Source organism: Apostichopus japonicus, chromosome 19 (assembly GCF_037975245.1).
Source record: "Apostichopus japonicus isolate 1M-3 chromosome 19, ASM3797524v1, whole genome shotgun sequence".
Classification (NCBI taxonomy): domain Eukaryota; kingdom Metazoa; phylum Echinodermata; class Holothuroidea; order Aspidochirotida; family Stichopodidae; genus Apostichopus; species Apostichopus japonicus.
The window spans coordinates 5,334,101-5,353,219 of record NC_092579.1 but is presented as its reverse complement, the minus strand read 5'-3'; the positions used below and the strand labels follow the sequence as shown (position 1 = coordinate 5,353,219).

Sequence of the window (19,119 nt, the reverse complement as noted above, 5' to 3'; positions counted from 1 at the left end):
CTCATTGTACTTCTCCTGGTACATTAGTCAATTGCATTTTAAAGTGTTTATTGGCAACCATCATTACCTTCTTGTAAGCTTTCTTCATCTTTCAGACCAGTGAAGATAATAACATCATGTCGATCTGGCTCAGGGATAATAGCCGAGTGAGGAATATTCAGCTGGGCTGGCTTGTTGAGGGTCAGCCCTTCTGGCTCTAGTTTTATCAGAGGTGTCATTCTGCCCCTACGAGCACTGCCAGGGAGGTGTATGTCAGGATCATAGATCACTTTAATGGCAATAACATGATCAAAGGATAAAGCGTCTTCAGGAATAGTCAGATGTACCCCCATGATGCTAATAGTTCCACCTTCATACTTTATCCTGTGTTCAATGTATGAATGATGGTGCCTCATTTCAAGTATTTGTGAATCTTTTCTTTGTTTTGGTAGGTCTTCTCTCTCCATCAAACTTTCCTTACTATGGTCATGATCTTCCTCTCTTTCATCGGAACCTTGTGATGCAGTTGATTCATCATCAGGGTCAAATTTGACATTTTCAACTGAAAATAGAACAATGGAAACACAAACACCATTAAATGAAGCTTTACGTTTAAAAACCAAATCTGCCATACTGACCCACATTCATCCCTAATCAGAGAATAATTTAGTGTTCAAATTCTGCACAAAGTTTTGTCTCCTATAATGGTCCCTGTGTATTAAAACTGCCATGCATCTTTGCACTTGCATAGCAATTTGTCCATTTTACATAGCATTTTTCGATGTGATACTGGATAAATTAAATTATTCCCTGCTAATTTAAAGTTCATCAATAGAAATGCCTGGCAATTAATTTATAAAAGAGGTATTATTGAAGGAATCATAATATCAAATGTAATAGATATGTAATGCAAGCTTTATGTTGTTAGAGAATTTGACAACAGGTGTATCAAAAGAATCTAGCATCATGTCTGAGAGTGATCAGACGGCTTAAATGAATCCTTGAATTATTGGCTAATCCTTGGCACCTAATTTGTTTAGCATTTTTCTATTTTCAATCTTTAACTATGAAGAAATTAACCAAATGGCAACAAATAATTGGTCAAAAGATCCACTTGTAATTACTTTCACCACACAAACACAGTGAAAATAAAACAAATTGCCTGAAAACCGAATATTAACCCCTGACTCACACACATTTCTAGAGTTTGTACTGTACTGTATTACTTTGATTTCATCTATTCTGATTACATATTTTATTCAGTCTTACCAGGCCAGTCAAGCAGTTGTGGTGATTGGTTTTCTTCAAACTGAAAGGGGTCAACTTTAGACTGATATGGAGCTAAGTGATCTTCATTTGTTCGGTTTAGCTGAATATTAACCAAACCCTTCTGTAGGTTAGTGACATCATACATATTGATGATGTTTCTTGTCTTCATGAAGTTAATCAGAGTGATTCCTGGTGTCTCTATCAGAGAAACCCGGCGTAGCATATCAGTTTCTGCTGGTGGTAGACGGAACAGAGTTGCTAATTTCAGAGTGCTGTCTAGAGTAAGATCTTGGGCAACGTTGACCATTAATCTGTTGTAATCAGCTGAAATATAAATAAAAGTAACCAAAAATATAGTTCAGGATCTCACTCAGCACAACAAACCAACTGATAAAACGGATTGATAAATAATGGATGACATCACATTTTCCTATTCTTCACTTGATGATTAGATTGTTTTCTATGTATTTATATATAACAACAAAATACATTTCTTTAAATCTGTTCAATAACGGAAAATGATATGATTTCTGTGAAATCTGAATAAATTTAATTCCTATTAACCTATACAGTCAAGTTTGTGTGTGTGTGGGTGTGTATGCGTGCGCGTGTGTGTGCTTAGGTGTATGTGCTGTTATTTTGTATTCTGATTAAGGACAGAGGATCTCACACTTGAACAAACCAGTTCCAGGTCCTCGGATATGATTTCAAAAGAATCACTACGTCTTTGCACAAATTTTATTGTTATGTGGTATTATTAAAGTTAGCGAACGTGGATTAGAACAATGGAACAAACAAAGAGGACCTTGGTCTGAATGTTAAACACAGCTGGGTGTGTGTATGTATATGTGTATATGACGCCCTAACTTGTAAACATGATATCTCAAGATGGGTAACTTGAACCTCAGCAATTCTTATATTTGGCATGTGGCATCCCCATAATTAGTGCAAGAACCCTATTGTTTTGGGTGAAGTACTAAAGGTCAGCAGAGGGGAAAGTCGTGGGTATCACAAAACACTGTTTCTCCAGGACCAGAACATCAGAGGATCTCACACATCCAAGGTAGGATAGCCGTATGTAATGAAAGGTTTTACACAATCTGATGTAGGTCAGAGTTCATTTAAGATTACTCAGGGTCAAAACTTGAAATCCTTGTAACCATGCTATCTCCAGATAGGAAACTGAATTGGCTGTAATATTTGCATGTTACTTTCCTACAAAGAGTACAAGAACCGTATTGTTTTGGGTGGAGGTCTAAGGTCATTTGGGGTTCGCAGAGGGTAAAATGTGAAAATCTCAAAAATGCTGTCATGTGGCTTTGTCATGTGGCTTTGTCATGTGGCTTCCCTATAATGAGTACAAGAAACCTATTATTTTGGGATCATCAAACTTCACACTCTGTAAAGCCTTCTAAACATGCATCATGACATCCCGAGATAGGTTACAGCACATAGAGCTCATATTTTGCATCTTTCTAATAGTGAGTACAAGATGTGTGGATGTCATAGGTCATTTAGGGTCAGCAAAGGTGCAGATTTCAAAATATCAAATGGATCTCATCAGGTTTTAGTATTAACCAGAATGCAAAAATTCATTGTGGTTTCAATAATTTAACATGAGCAGTTTTCTTCATGAATCTGATTATCTGACGTATGTTTACAAGGGTTTCACAATTTGACCTCTGATAACCCCAAATAACTTATTGACCGCCACCAAAAACATTCTAGGCTTCTTTAACTCAATGTGGTACTTCTACACACTGAATGAGATTGTCGGCCCAAGCTTCCAGTATTGAGATATCGTGATTACAAGGTTTTCACAAATTGACCCCTGGTGACCCCAAATGACCTTTGACTTCAAACAAAAACAATAGGCTTCTTTCACTCAATGTGGTACTTCTACACACTAAATATGAGGTCCTCCCAAGCTTTCCTTCTTGAGATATCGTGTTAACAAGGTTTTCACAATTTGAACCCTGGGGCCTGTTTCACTAAACTCGACTTACGCACACAGGACTTAGTGCTCTGCGGTCTCGACTTACACTAAGATGTGTCTTACTGTAGTTAAGCACCGTTTGGATCTCGGTTTCACAAAACTGTTCTTCACTAAGACGCGTCTTAAGATGCGTACATTTTATTTTTGCTGACATGAACGAGGCTGTGACCTTTTGACCGGGAACAGTTTTAACAGTTCATCGCACGAACGAACTTACAATTGCGAGAATTGGAAAGGTAAATACCAAGTAAAATGCCTTTTATAATCACAATATTTGACCAAAACATATGTAATATTAATATGTTGACGTCAAATAGACGGAGAGATTTCTCATGCAGTTATCGAGACATAAAGTTGTCTCCTTTGTTGTTATTAATAAGCTACAGTGCAGACGTAATGGGACCAAATAGCCTAGTAACCACAACTGTACAGTGTTAGCAACTATCAATATAATACCTAGGCCTACGAAGTACTATGCTTATGTTTTCCATATCATAGTCAGGAAGCCGCTAAGGCTGATCGGGAGGAACTCACACTACAGTCCTCTTCAAGGGCTAGGCTATGTTTCAGCCAACGTAGGCTTAGGTATACTGCTATATAGCCTACATGTTACAACTTTACAAAACCAAAAGCTAGTCTATGGGCCTAGGCTTAGGTAAGCTATGGCGTTAGTGCCCAAGTGGCTACTGTGCCTGCGATGTAGGCCTAGTAGTCTAGACCTACTTACCTTTTCGGCCATGAATGTTCACATATGCCAAGCCTATTTACAGGAATGCTATAATGCTAGTACAGTGTAGGTTGGTGAACGGGTATGCCAGTCCCATAAGAAATTAGGCCTAACCTAGTTGAATAGACCTAACCTGACATTAACAATAATACTAACATTACACCGCTACTCACTGTGCTAGTTGTAGTACTAGGACTAAGATGTCGTATGTCAGTATTATAGTTAGTGGTCAAATCAGAAGAGTACTCATTGTATCTTGTTGCCCTAATTTTCACACAAAAAATTATTCCTCTTCAGGAAAAGCAAAAACGGTGCCCTGATTTCTCAGAGGTGGAAACATTGACTTTGGTGGAGTTTGTCTCCACTCACAAGGCACTACTCAGTGGCACATGAGGGAAGGGGGCCAGCGAAGAAGAGAAGATGAAGGAAAGGTTTGTCAATTCCACAGCAATCATTTTGTGTTCAAATTGTCTGTATGTTTTTTTGTTTTGTTTTGCAGCTACAGCTAAGATGTTCCACTACACAAGGCTTGGTTTTACAATAGCCTGAGTAAATCCTTATTGTTGCCATTAAAATATCATTTAAAATGTTATGAAGCCATAAAATATCACTTTAGAATTCAAAAGTTGTCAGATGACTGATCTTGAGTGATATCTTGAAATTTATATTTTATTATGGAGAGGCCTTCTGTTATCATGTTGTATATAGCAGTGTTGATTTTAACTTAATTTTTTTGGGTGCTGGTGCTATTGGATGAAATATAAATTTGAATTTAATTTGTTTAACCTTTATCATACTCAACAGAAATGGAAGAAAGCAGCAGCAAACAGCACGAATCACCAGAGAGAGACTGTGGATGCAATGCCATTGAACCATACAACCCCATGGGCTCAACATTCAGGAAGGACATGACTAACCTTTCTTCCTTTCTTCTGTTTCCACACTCCTGCCCCCCCCCCCCCTCCTGTCGACCTTCTTGTAGTAGCTCTCTTCCACCTTTTTTTTCTCCACACCTTCTTTCTTTGTCATTCTTTAGTTTATTCCTACCCTCTTTCCTTAATCCTCTCTTTGTCCCTCTATAGTTTATCTGCTCCTACCTCTCCTCATCCCCTTGTTGGTTTCTTTCTTCTCTCCATCCCTTGTCTACTAATCCTCTTACATCTCTTTTGTGTTTCCCCTGCTCATTAACCTGTCTGTTTTCTGTGCGTGTATTTGTCCCTTCTGTTACTGTTACTTGTCATTCAGCCTCTGAAGTTGATCCTGCTAGAATCGAAACATCAGGCCAACTTAATTTTACACATTCTCTTACACAGGCTCTTTAGTGGATAAGCAGTTTGCTAACAGTTTTGTTTCATTTTGACTTAAGCATTTAAAAAAAATCAAACAAGTTGTTTGAATATAAACATAATAACACAATTTTTTCAGGCCAAAGTTTCAACAGGTGTTGGATGAGCATAGGGATGGGAGGTTTTGAGTGGAGGGTGGGCCTATAGCTGGGAGTTATGGGTGGGGAAAGGTGTGCAAGGGTCAGGTTGTTTTGAAGGTGGAGACATACATTTTTGTATATTTTCAAAGTTAAGTAGGGAGTGCTTTACTCTTATAAGCCATAAAGGTTTCTTAGAACACTTCCTTCCACAACTCTTTGTATTTTTTTAAGTTATTATTATCACGTGATTAAATGTGATCTGTAATAGTACTGTCATGTAATATATATATATATATAGGAATAATATATATATATATATATATAGGAATAATATATATATATATATATATATATATATATATATATATATATATATATATATATATATATATAAGGTGGCAGGTTTAGTGGACTGTTAGTGATTATTTAATTTTTGCGTATTCATACTTTTGATCTTTACTTTTACTTTATGGTTAATATATAGTATTTACCCCGAGGGTTACCAGAAAACTATTGTGTTTGTATTCATTTTGGTGTACTTGTACTTTATCCTAACAAAGGTAGTCCACTCATTGCATAAGTTCAAACCCTCTTCCCTTGATCAACTGTATATTGTGGTTACATCACAACACATGTAGGTTCTTAAAGTATGCAGACCTGTCAACCAGTTTGACCCCAAAATAGGGAGATTAACCTTTTCAGGGCCGAAAAATAGGGAGAACAAGTGAGAAATAGGGAGGTTGGTAATTTTCAACTATAATGATATAAAATTAAAAATACTCCTTAATAAGTATACTCTACTTATGCAATACAGTGAGCGAATCATCCAATCAGTGTTTCTTGTTGTAGTTTACAAGCAGCTCGCTTCGCTTTCTCCAGGGTTTCTTTAGTAGGCTTCCATTCGAAACAGGGAACAGTGGACTCTGGGTACTGTGACTTCATGGCTTATATGCTAGATAGATTCCCATCAAGCTTGAGACTTGACTGACTGTTTGTCTTGTTCTTGCGAACTACACTGAATAGCCTTTCCTGTTCAGCGTTACTGTGGGCATTACTAAGCATAGGACTAATTGTTGGCTATTTTCAGATATGTCGCAAGTCATGAAACATTAAAAAACCGGGAGAATAGAATAATAAACAGGGAGGCCGGGAGATTAGGGTAAAAACCGGGAGTCTCCCGGTAAAACCGGGAGAGTTGACGGGTATGAGTATGTGTTACATTAGTTTCTTTAAATTTCCCAATATTTATCATATTGACAGGTGATTTTTGATAAAGGCAAATACACACAGCTTTTTGTGAGATGAAACTTGGTTAAATTTGATTGTAATCATGTTTTATGGAACTAAAATTACTTTAACACAGTTTACAGCCTGCTGTGAATTTCCTGAGCAATCTGAGCGGCCATTGTAGTTGATATCGTTCGTGTTTAGTGTAATTTGTGCAGACTTAGCAGGTTAAAATTGGCACCAATGCGATCACATGACTAGAAATACACTACGATCAGTCCCTAAGTCTCGTCCATATGAGACGTAGACTAAGTCCCGATATGCTACTTAGTGAAGAGTGGACTAAGTCTTGTACGCGACTTAGTGATCTTTGCGAAACCGGCACTAAGTCCTATTCACTAAGATGCGTCTTAAGACCACTAAAATGCGACTTAGTGCTTTGTGAAACAGGCCCAGGTTACCCCAAATAACCTTTGACTTCAAACAAAAACAATAGGCTTCTTTTACTCAATGAGTTACTTCTACATACCAAGTATAAAGTTAGTTCGACCTTCCCTTTTAGAGATATCGTGTTTACAAGGTTTTCACAATTTTACCCCTGGTGACCCTAAATGACCTTTGAACTCCACCAAAAACACTAGATTTTTGTAATTGATGTGGTACTTCTACACACTAAGTATGAAGTTGATCCAACCTTCCCTTCTTGAGATATCTATTTACAAGGTTTTCACAATTTGAACCCTGGTGACCCTAAATGACCTTTGAACTCTACCAAAAACAATAGTCTTCTTTCACTTAATGTGGTACTTCTACACATCAAATATTAAATTGGTCTGATCTTCCCTTCTTGAGATATCGTGTTTATAAGCTGGGCGTCACAAACACACACACGCGCACATACGCCATCATGAATGCAAAGGTTACGATTGTCATCGAAACCAAAACTGCAAAGTCAGCTCTTTGTTGTTAGAGTGAGCATGCAAAATACACTACAGATGATAAACAATGTTCCTCTGTCTTTCTTTTATCGTTGTGCTTTTATGTCACATGATTCTCTGTCATCAAACCACGTAAGCACTGACTCTATTTAGATTTATACTGCTCTCCATCTCCAGTATAACAGGGTTATCAGCGTGCAAATACTCTTGTGCTACGTATGTAATGTATTTAAGGCAAGTATACACTGGGAGGGGTTTCCCTCTGGTCACAGTACTGTTGCTGTAACTGCTCATCTACACAACAGTGTTACCATAGCAACTTTGACTGTCACTGTTTTAAAACGTAGCAACGGCCTTTACATGATATTGAAATATGATTCAAACTCATAATTATACCCTTCAGATTTTAGGAGGGTGTGATCTACCTCACTTGATGACATGAAAGTAGATACATTATAAGGCAAATTAGTTAAGGTTTTTATTTTCTACATATCTCACAAGAAAGACATTGGAGGTTTGATATGCTTTATGTTATTTACTCCAGCACAGTTCGTCAGTTTGAAATGAGTTTCTTATCCAACAAAATACCAAGTGCTATAACAGACATTTACGGTACGATTCATATTAATTGTTTAGTTTGAAAGAAGACGATGTTGACATTTATTTCTTCTCTGTGTCAGAAAATGTTTGATCTGCATTCGTGAGGCCATGTATTAAGGCAATTACGTTTGTGTTGCCAAGGATCATCAAATCCTATCATCTGCTACTTATGCCAATATACACTATACTAACAGTCCTGATATTTTGAATGTATTTCATATGCAGTCCAATCTTTTTAAAGGAACTAGCAAATTTTCAATTGAAAATATGCAGTTAACATTGATACGTGCATCACTTAGCTAAAATGCTGTAGAAGGGATACATCAAGACAAGGCGTAGGATCGAAGTTAAGTGCTACCGTGGAGCATATCACATGACCCTCCATGGTTATTATGTTTATTTTTCACACTCTCCTAATTGACATACTCAAGCTTGTCTAGTCTCCTGGTTAAATGTGTCTATGATCGATTCCCAAATGACCTTAGTTAAATTGCTATAAGTTTGTTTGAGATATAGAACCGATACCTAGATGTGTTAGTTTGCTTGTATTAGATAGTTATTACATGACTACCAGAGGGGTATGTTAGTTTGTTTGTATTAGATAGTGATCACATGACTAACAGAGAGTATGTTAGTTTGTTTGTATTAATAGTGATCACATGACTATCAGAGGGGTATGTGCTTTTCTGTACACCATGTCCTTTAACAAAATGTCATGCTGAAACCAAAAGCTTATTACTGACCACATCCCTAACTAAAACTAGAAATGCGGTTACGAAAATTCATAACCACTCTGCCCATAAGTCTTGGTCTATAGATCCAGGTAATTGCTTAGTAGCCATTGTATTCCTTTCTTCCATCCTTTAAACTATTTAACCGGATTGTCCACATACTGTAATAATTATTAACATGTATACACAAATAATACAAAATTCAAAGGATACTTGGTTAACATGTTTATTTCTTTCTTGAAGTTCGTTAAAGTTTTTTGGAACATTTTGGAAAGCTGAATACAAATGGTTGAAACTAAGAAGAAGTGGATAAAATGTGTATAATCATTACTATGACAAGAGCACCAATGGTGCAGTAGTTGATAATATAACAGTATCATTGAACACTACAACCAGTCTTTTTCACAGAACAAATATACACTATCAATGAACGACGCTATTATGTTGAAACTTTTATGAAACTTATTACCTCGCAAGTTCAATGAATAAGTACAGCCTTTATTTTACACAATCCATAAAATGCGAACAGAAAGTTCTTGAACATAATGTGAGATAACAAACATGTGTGACATATCCAGGTTTTCTGGTTTAACAGTGAGGCAAGTGTTGTGACAGAACTAAAATGCTCTTTGACCTCTACCAATTGAAAACTAGTTTTCTTGCATTCAAATAGAGGAGTGGCAAACCCAGTGTCAGACTTATTTGTTAATGGAGCTGAATATGAAGCAAGTGCAACACAAACAATATGAGATAATATTTTGTCACAAACTTTGTTGAAAACTGCTAGAATATTTATAAGATTAATAGAATATGAGGGTGGTAGTGAAAGATAACATACTTGTTCCTAACATGTGTGCCATTGTGTAGTGTGTTGATGCTTGGAACTTTAATCTTGAAGTAATTTTTTTTTTGGCACGTTGACATTTATATGAAAGAGCTTTTCATACCTTAGACAATTGTAACGGTTGAGGAAAATTTCCTTAGAGCCAAACTACTCTAACAGGTCTCTTGCTGATAAGTTGTCATGGAAGGTTGTCATGGAAGACATGTGAGTGTTTATTGCATATATTACTCCTCTAGTTGGTAGTATGTAACATGAGCAAGTACGTATATTTTATTATATATTGTAACGAGCTAGTAGTTTTGGTTTTTATTGTTACTGGTGAACAGGTAACTAACAGAAACTTAGTTCGAAGTTAGCAGTGTCAACAGCAAAGATAGAGTTGTACTGTACTGCAAATGGTAGAAAGACTGCACACTAGAACTATACAAAGCTAAGAGGTTCTAGTTGATAGCAAGAGGTGTATATGTGAAGGTAAGACAGATTGCTTGTACTATAGTACTATACAAAGGTACTATAGCTTACTGATGTAAGAGGCCTAGTGATCAATGTGGTAGTGGTATTAGAACTGTACAATGATTATTAATTGTTATTGATAGCAATAGGTGAAGAAAGATCTTAAAATAGGAGTGCGGTTAGTATTGTACACAGAAGTTGGTTTATTGATGGGCAGAAGTTTAGCTGTAAGGCAAGAATGGTGTTAGTACTGTACACGTTATCGTAGTAGTTTGTTATTGATGGCCAGAAGTGTAGATGTGAAGTTGGAATGGTGTCTCTACTGTACAAAGTTACCAAAAGTGAGATGCTAAGGTAAGAATGGTGTTAAGACTGTACAGGGTGGCCAGAAATGTGAAGCGATAAAGGCAGGAATGGTGTGATTGCAAAAGAATGAGTAGATGTAAAGGAAGAATGGTGCTAGTACTGTGCACAGTAAGTGGTCTTTTAAGTATGTTAAGAGATGGAGAGAGGATGTTAGTAATGTTCTATGTTTGTAGTGCTGTTTATGTTGGCAAGAGTTTTAGATTTGAAGGTAAGGACTAATGTATGTTTGTATGATGGTAAAGTGTTTTTGCTGTGGTTGGGGTTATAGTTTTGAGAATAAAACAGTCATCAGTCAGAATCTGTATCGAGAACTTTGTCAAGGTTTTGTTTAAAGGACATTATCTGTTTGTCTTGAATTGTGGATGTAGCTGATATGTGCATTTCTTGATCCAACCCTGCGATATTTTCCTTGATCAGGGATGAATACAGCAGCATTAGTAGTTTCTTCAATGTCTCTTCTGTGGATTTATATTCCGATGTGTAATGATCAGTTGAGCAGAGTAGTAGGAAAGTTTTGTCTTCCACAGTGCACCCAGTGATGTTTAGGTGGTGTCTAATGCAGGTGTTGGTTTTACCTGTAAAGAGAAAAGAATAGTTTATGAATAAATGATGTTAGGAAAGCATGGATATGTAGTTCACTATCATTTCATGTTTGTGCAATTTTGAGGCAGAGAGGTGCACAGGAATGAATTGCTATAAGGAGCCTTGATTTTGTTTTGATCTTTAGTGTTTACATCATTATTTATGCAGTGCCTTATGCTAGAGTTAAATCCTTTAATATGGTGAGATTATTGGGACTATATTCAAACAATGGCCTTTTATGACACCTAAATGATCTTTTGAGCTAAAGTTCTTGAACACAGACATCTAACCGGTGCTGTGGCAAAGTGGATAAAGGCGGTGGCATTTGAAGCAATAGGCTTAGCAATCGGGAGGTTCGGGGTTCGATTCCCGGCCGGGTCATAGTAAGGTTGGTTTTTCATCCAAGAGCAATCTACGGTTTTCCCATCTGAAATGACTTTCTATTTTGAATTGAAAAGATTCCAAATTTGAGTTAAAATGTTGAATTGGAAGCCACCTGACGTGGAAGTTGTAATCCATAACCCCTTGCGGGCTTTTCCCACATTTGTGGTCGCTTAAGCGTCGTAAAAATAACTGCTGATTATTATTATTATTATTATAAATAGACAGTGTGTATGGACAGACAGGTAGACATACAAACAGAGAGACACATGCAGAGAGAGTGGTAGTTGGCATGCACCATAACAGCTCACACTAGCATATTATCAAGCCTCAATTTGAGACATTTGTTGTTGAAGAGGACATTCTATATGTTTCCACTTTGTTCAATAATTCCTTCTGTTTAATTTTCAAAAAAAAAAGAGTTGTCAGAAAAACATAACACAGTTTCTGTTTTGTGTCCATACCCTATCTGTAATATTTGAGGCGAACGGATGATCAACAAATGGAGCCCTGACTTAACTTGTGTGACCTAACAAGTATGAACACTGATGTCACAAACTTACTAGAATAAGTGTTCTACATGTATGTATTGTAATTTGAAGGTTACAGTATTTTGACTCACTGTTACTTGAGTGTTTTTGGTGGTCGCCACAGATGGTTCTTGGTAGAAAGCATAACTTTCATTAACATCAACGTGGCTTATTTCTACCCAATTTCCAAGCTTCGCTGTAGAGTCAGCAGCATTCCTCCATAGGGCAACTTCAATGTCTTCGGTATAGGAATGTTTCTCATATATGAGGTTGTGATTTGGCGATCACCCGTTTTGGATTCTCATCCTTTTATTCCTTTATGTACAATATGGAAAAGAAAAATGTCAGAAATTAATTATTTTGACTTCTTTTGATATGAGGTTATCTGAAATCTGACAGTCATTGGTAATGGGGTATTAGTGTTCGAGTGATCAACCAAAATTAGCATTTCAATCCCCCTTAATTAAATGTTTGAGCAATGATGGGGTCATCTTTGGTAAAAATATCCCAAGCAGCTACTTAAATCGATATGATTCTGATCACCGGTAACGTACCACCTATTAGGGTAAGAACAAATGGACACAATCTCCTCATTAACAGTACAGACTAAAATAATACAGTAATATAGTACGAGGCTACTATTACAAGTATGCCTACTGTACTTACTATTACTAGGAGAGGAAGTTACTTCCTCACTGTGTACAGTTTTGTCAATATTAAAACCTTGATATGCTAAGAATCAAAACGACATGCTGAGGAGTGAAATATATTCCAACGAATCAACAATATCGATACAAACTAAATAGAACGATGAATTCTAACCAGATTATCCAAATGTGAACGCAATGCAACATTCAACGGTGCCACAGCGAAATACCGTGTTCTGCACTTTCACTGTGCGTTATTTGTTATATCAATGGCATTCGCTTGTTCATCCCACATGCACAGCTTCATAGCAGACGATAGTACACACTGCATGTATCGGAATTTGCAAAACATTGGTCGAAGTTTGCAGACGGTAAGCTCCGCCCACAAGCCACTAGTGTAGAATGTGCAGTCCACGCTACATGCACTGTGTGAATAATTGCTACCGTTCAATGTTGCTGCGCTGTACTCTAACCCCTATTACACACATTATGGACCTGGTATAATATTAAAAACGTGTGATCAGTCGGCTACTGTCACTTACAGTAAATGGCCTAAAACTTCACCAAGAATACAGCCTGGGCTAAAATGAAAATAATCTGGTACTTACGTCAACCTTCTTCTCTGAATATCCACGTAACAAGACAACTTAACCGATATGCTTCCAAGTAACAAGTTATACGCAAGCATGAAGTTTGCAGCTCGATATGCTACAAGGATGCGTTTGTCACGTCAACAATGCCAGTACGGGTCTTATAGTTAACAATGCCAGAAACAATACAAATTCAACAAAATTGCTTATGTATTTGTTTATAATTTTCCCCCAATTTTGATCAGTAAATGAAAATTGTATAAGAAATAAGTTAAGTGAATATTAAACAACAACAAACGGACCATTATATTAAAATGTATATCAAGTAAAACTGTATCCAGAATTTAGTAGTAGTCTGTATGCAAATATATCAATGATTCATGATACTCGAAACAATCATGGCGTACGACAAGCTCGAATGCCAGATAATATACAGAAAATAAAGTTTTGTAATGAAGTAAGCATAATGTAAACATTAAACATAAGTTAATTTAAATTTATTGACATGTAAAATGTTACATAAATATGTTCTAAACACAATATATTATATCACATGCAATAGGTACCAATCCTACCCACATAAAAATGAACTTCTATTTCTCTGTCTACGCATATTCATGAGATTTACAAATAGAACATTAAAATGATAATTTCTTACGAAAAACTGCATGAACCATACTCAGAAACTGTCGTTCCCGATTCCACTTATGTATCAATTATTGCGTTAAACAATGTAACCAAACATGCCTTGTAGCAGTAGATAATGCTGACGAAACATTTACGTCACGTGATCATAATTAGACGTCTAGGACGCATAACTGACCATGACTCATGGTCAGTAAAGAAAGGTTTTCAGAAATTTATTTCTACTAGCCTCAAACAACCATTGACTTGAGGTAGAAGTCTCTCTTGGCAAAAAAAGTATCCAGCTATAGTGCTTTTAAGATTTCTACACTTTCCCAGTTGCTGAGCTCAAATGACCTTTGACCTTCACAAATAATTACTGGGCTTTTGATCTCATTACAGGGAAAGTCATATGTCACAGTGACATCTGATCAAACTGCCTACCTTATGATGTCATGTTTATAATTTCCAGAATGTAACCTCTGCTGAACCCAAATGACCTGTACCCTCCACCCAAAACAATAGGATTTGTGCTCATTATAGAGAAGCCATAGCCATATATATCAGCCACTGTAGTTTTCTATCTCGAAATATCATATAAACATAGCGTTCATGTTTTCACACCTGGTGACCTTAAATGTTTTCCGACCTACATGAAAATGTGTACAAACTATACAATACACAAGGCTATCATACCGTGCATACATTAGCTGCTCTCATTTTATGGTTCTGGAGATGTATAGCACTTTGGATATATTCATATTATGCCCTCTGACCCCAAATGACCTTTTGCCTCCGCCACAGACAAGCTGCAGGTAGGACTATTTAAGGATAAACAGACTTTACATAAGGAAACATTAAACTGTCTGGAAATTTACAACAAGCAGCAGCAAAGATCTTTTCATTGTGATCCTACCTGCCAAAGTTGATTCCTGTGATATGTCTAGAGTTTCACGTTCTCCAACTAGGGACTCTTCCTCCGTAACAGAAGCTGAGTAAGCCTGCAAAATAAACAAAGTAGGAAAGATATCTTACTTGGTGTACTGACAAATTAAAGAAAGAACCTCAGTTTCATGTCTGTCACCGGTCAAGTTACACTGGCCAATTAAGTCTTTAGCTGATAAAAGCAACTGATTTTAGCATAGGTGAATGACTAAATGAACTCATTACTCACTTCACACTACTTGTAATCAAATGTAGCATGACTTTGAACATTTGTTTTTAACGCATTGAACTATTTCTGTAAAGCTCAAGATTATGTTGTTAACTTGTAACACCTTTAAAGGGTGTGAAGACTCGCGCAAAAAGAAACGTCTAATGCCGGTAATCTGACCTATGTTTCGAATGAGGTGTAATAGAAGTGTTAAACACCACCATCGATCCCAGAAAATACTCACCAGCTTGCTACCGTCGGTAATTAGACACTAGTGTACAGTCAGTACATACAGCTGCGGTCTATACCCACAGCACAGTGTATAAACGATACAGCGATGGAAATATCAGGTCCAGCTAAAGATAACAAGGTATCAGGTTTCACTACTGTCTGCATTTTGTAGCGACACGAACAAAACGTCACTTGCAAGCAACAGAAAAGTTAACTTTTTCAGATGGCCGCACGCGGTTTGGGGCCAGTCTTCAATGCCTTTAAGAGTGGAACGTTTCATCATAAATTCAACACAGTAATGGTCTCGTCACAATATTTTGCTAACTTTACATAGACACACTTCTTTTGCTACTAATGGTGTACTGGCTACAGATACACACTGTTCTATATTTCATAATTCACTTACTATATACTTAATCATACTTACCAATTGTTGCTGATTCAAGGCTCCCCTAGTCTGCTTCAGGACCTCTTGTAAAGCCATGGATTCTTTGGCATATTCCAGTTGAGACTTCACAAGTTCATCTTTTGTAGCTCTCAGACTTGATTTAGCCTCTTCGTACTCCTGTCATGAAAACAACACAGTGAATGAGACAAGAAGGATACACCTCCCTCTGTTAACTTGCCACAAATTAAAGTTTATACCAACAATGAAGTAGCATGTGTCTGAAGGGAAAATTATTCAAGTTGACGAATTTCTTCACACTTATTTTTAAGCCGGCTGAATTGATAACCTTTGACTTTTACTTGAGGGTGTGACTATTGCAAATTACTACCTTGCTAAGAGCAAAATCACAAGTTTAATTTAGTGCTAACAATTGTGACTTAAACCTTCAAAAGGAACTTCCAGGAATGGTGGAACTACTGTTCTAGGAAAAGGAATGCAGGCCTATCACATTGAATGACCGACGATAAATTATATCAATTAGATTAATTAATTACATTTTTCAATGTCTTCAGCTTGTTATCAGTTGTATCCAACCCATCTCTGAAGTGTTGTCTTTCTTCCTCTGTTGTCTTTAGTCTACCTAAAAAGTGTTGTCTCTCATCTTCTAATGCTGTTAGTTGATCACTGAGTTGTTGTCTTTCCTCCTCTGTTGTCTTCAATGTATCTTTGAATTGCTGTCTTTCCTCCTCTGTTGTCTTTAGTCTTCCTATAAATTGTTGTCTCTCATCTTCTAATTCTGTTAGTTTATCACTGAGTTGTTGTCTTTTCTCCTCTGCACTTTTAAGTCTTTCAGTAATTTGATGCTTTTCACCTTCTGATATTGCTAGTTTATCAGTGAATTGTTGTCTTTCCTCCTCTGATGCCTTTAGTCTTCCAGTGAGCTGTTGTTTTTCATCTTCTGATTCACTTAGTTTGTGAGAGAGTTCCTGCCTTTTGTCTTCTAATGCCTGTAGTTGATCCTTTAGTACTTTCTTGGTAAACTTTGAATCTGAAACAAACATATAAGATGCAAACATGGTTAAAGATTGTCTTCCACACAAGAGATTTATTTATGTAAATAGACACAGTTTAATATATCTTAATAATTTATGCAGTAAAAACTTCCAGGAAAATATTGTGACAAACTTGCCATAACTTACTGAGTTCCCATTTTCGTCCAACGTTAGCAAGTTATTTGAAGTGACCATGCAAATCATTCACAAGGAATTGATTTCGGCCCTGTTTCTGAGCAATTGAACAAAGTCAAGCCCCTTCAATGAAGTTAATATATCAAGGATATTAAATTACAAAATTTAAAAAGGAAAGGTAATTCCAAATTTTACCAATCTTGTACCTCAATACCTCAAATGGAAGATTTTGAGTATATCCCATAAGTTACAGCTACTTATGTAATATTTGACTTCAATGTAAGACCTTGACATTGAATGAACAAGTTTTCTTGCCAAATTATTTATCAGATTATTTGTATCAAACGTTGATATTAATGGAGCATCCTTCTTCTATCAACCATGGGTTAATTAACTTAAGTTAATACAATGGTATATTACCTCAAATCGCATTTATATATTTGAGGGCAACACATTTGCATGTTTTGCGATTCATAACATATTTCACTTGTTAAGCACTCTGATATAAACATACCTTGAGCTTGTTGGAAGACAGTCAATACTGCCAACAATTTACTCTGTCCTTTTTCAGAGCATGCTGTCATTAAATGGTTGATGTCATCAAAAGAAACCTTCCCTGCCTCTCTGAGATGGTGGACAAGAGATGAAAAGGGTGTGTCACTCTCAATAATGTCCTTTGATTCCTTAGATGCAACTTTAAGGTAGTCAAGTAGCTTCTGACAATCATCTTTTTCAATCAATGACTCTGAGTGCCTCAGGAGGTTATCAAAAGAAAATATGTCACTCTATAACAAAAAGACAACAAAAAGAAAATCAAATAAATATACTGGTGGTAGCAGACTATAAAATAGATTGAGGCATTGAAACAGCAACACATTCAAAGGGAGGTATTTATTTTAATATGAAGGTGTGAATAATGTGTTTGTGATTTACCTGAGTTCCTTTAACTACAGTATTACATATTTATTTCAGATAAATGAAAAGGCTTTCTGGTCACTTCGCCCAACAACCATTTCGCCCAACTAGCACTGGTCATTTCGCCCAACCAGCATGGTCATTTCGCCCAACCAACATGGTCAATTCGCCCAACCTTGTTGGTCATTTCGCCCGATCATTTTTTACTCATATTCAGTCTGAATAATATCACTTTTTCTATTTCACTAGTTCAATTTGATAAATTTTGGGTTATATTACTTCGCGGTAGGTATATAAAGTGATGTCCGTTCGATATCGATCGGAGTCTGAGTTATTTCGGGTATAATGGGAGGATTACACTACTTTAGGCGGTTACGCATACAATGGAAGTTATTTTATGATACAAACAAATGGGAATTGGTGTGGAATAATATCAATTTTTCTATTTCACTAGTTCAATTTGATTTATTTTGGGTTATATTATTATTACACTACTTTAGGCGGTTACGCAAACAATGGAAGTTATTTTATTATACAAACAAAGGGGAATCGGTGTTCCATCCCGTAACGTTAACAATTCCAGAACAATTCCTTACTAATGTTATACAAACTAAAGGACTTCAAGTGTCCTTAATATTCGGTTCGCATCCCGTAACGTTAACAATTCCCGAACGTTTCCTTATTTAATTGACCAATATTGAAGTATAATGTTTAATCAATGTTGGTCGAAATGACCAGCAAGGTTGGGCGAAATGACCAACAAGGTTGGGCGAAATGGTAAGGTTGGGCAAAATGGCAGTTGGGCGAAATGGTTGTTGGGCGAAGTGACCAGCTTCCAATTAAAAGTATTAAAAGCGGACAATTTGTTTGATTGCTTTTTAAGACTATACGTACTTCTATTCATGAAGCTCTATCATGCAGATTATTGTAGATTGATTCATGATGCCATTAACTTAAAATTATAGTTAAATGGGTTTAACATTTTATTCTCCAAATTAAACAATAAACACTAAATTATGACCCATGTTGTGTGGGAATGTCATCATGGACGTAAAACTACTTAAAGTGTCTTCTATTCTGGGCAATGTTGGTGGTCAATATCATTAAAACACAAATAACCCTCACCCTACCCAACTTCTTACCTCTAACATTTTCCTTAATTCTTAACAGTGTTAGTTTACATGTTAATTACTATGTCAATTATTGATGCAGTGTTGTTGTTTACAAAGTATTTTAATTACAGAAGATTCATTTATTTAATCCTAAAATGTTGTACTGAATTAGTACACAACTAACTGAAAGCATTATATGCTGGAAAGTATGGCTAAATGCTTG

At 36.4% G+C, this 19,119-nt stretch overlaps 3 protein-coding genes across 3 annotated transcripts in view; all 3 read right to left on the bottom strand.

Annotated features, from left to right (window-relative positions):
- LOC139959744 (uncharacterized) overlaps nucleotides 1-19,119 on the bottom strand; it is a 178,470-nt gene that overhangs the window by 13,985 nt on the left and 145,366 nt on the right. The window lies entirely within an intron of this gene.
- On the bottom strand, nucleotides 33-14,884 carry LOC139960607 (uncharacterized). The gene is made up of 3 exons (XM_071959087.1): nucleotides 14,827-14,884; nucleotides 1,249-1,572; nucleotides 33-541 (listed from the first exon to the last, which is right to left on the bottom strand). The coding sequence occupies exons 2-3, from the start codon at nucleotides 1,553-1,555 to the stop codon at nucleotides 48-50; spliced, it is 801 nt and encodes a 266-aa protein (XP_071815188.1). The 5' UTR covers nucleotides 1,556-1,572; nucleotides 14,827-14,884; the 3' UTR covers nucleotides 33-47.
- LOC139959678 (uncharacterized) lies at nucleotides 14,768-17,796 on the bottom strand. Its single transcript, XM_071957471.1, has 4 exons — nucleotides 17,384-17,796; nucleotides 16,237-16,730; nucleotides 15,722-15,859; nucleotides 14,768-14,911 (listed from the first exon to the last, which is right to left on the bottom strand). The coding sequence occupies exons 1-4, from the start codon at nucleotides 17,451-17,453 to the stop codon at nucleotides 14,768-14,770; spliced, it is 846 nt and encodes a 281-aa protein (XP_071813572.1). The 5' UTR covers nucleotides 17,454-17,796.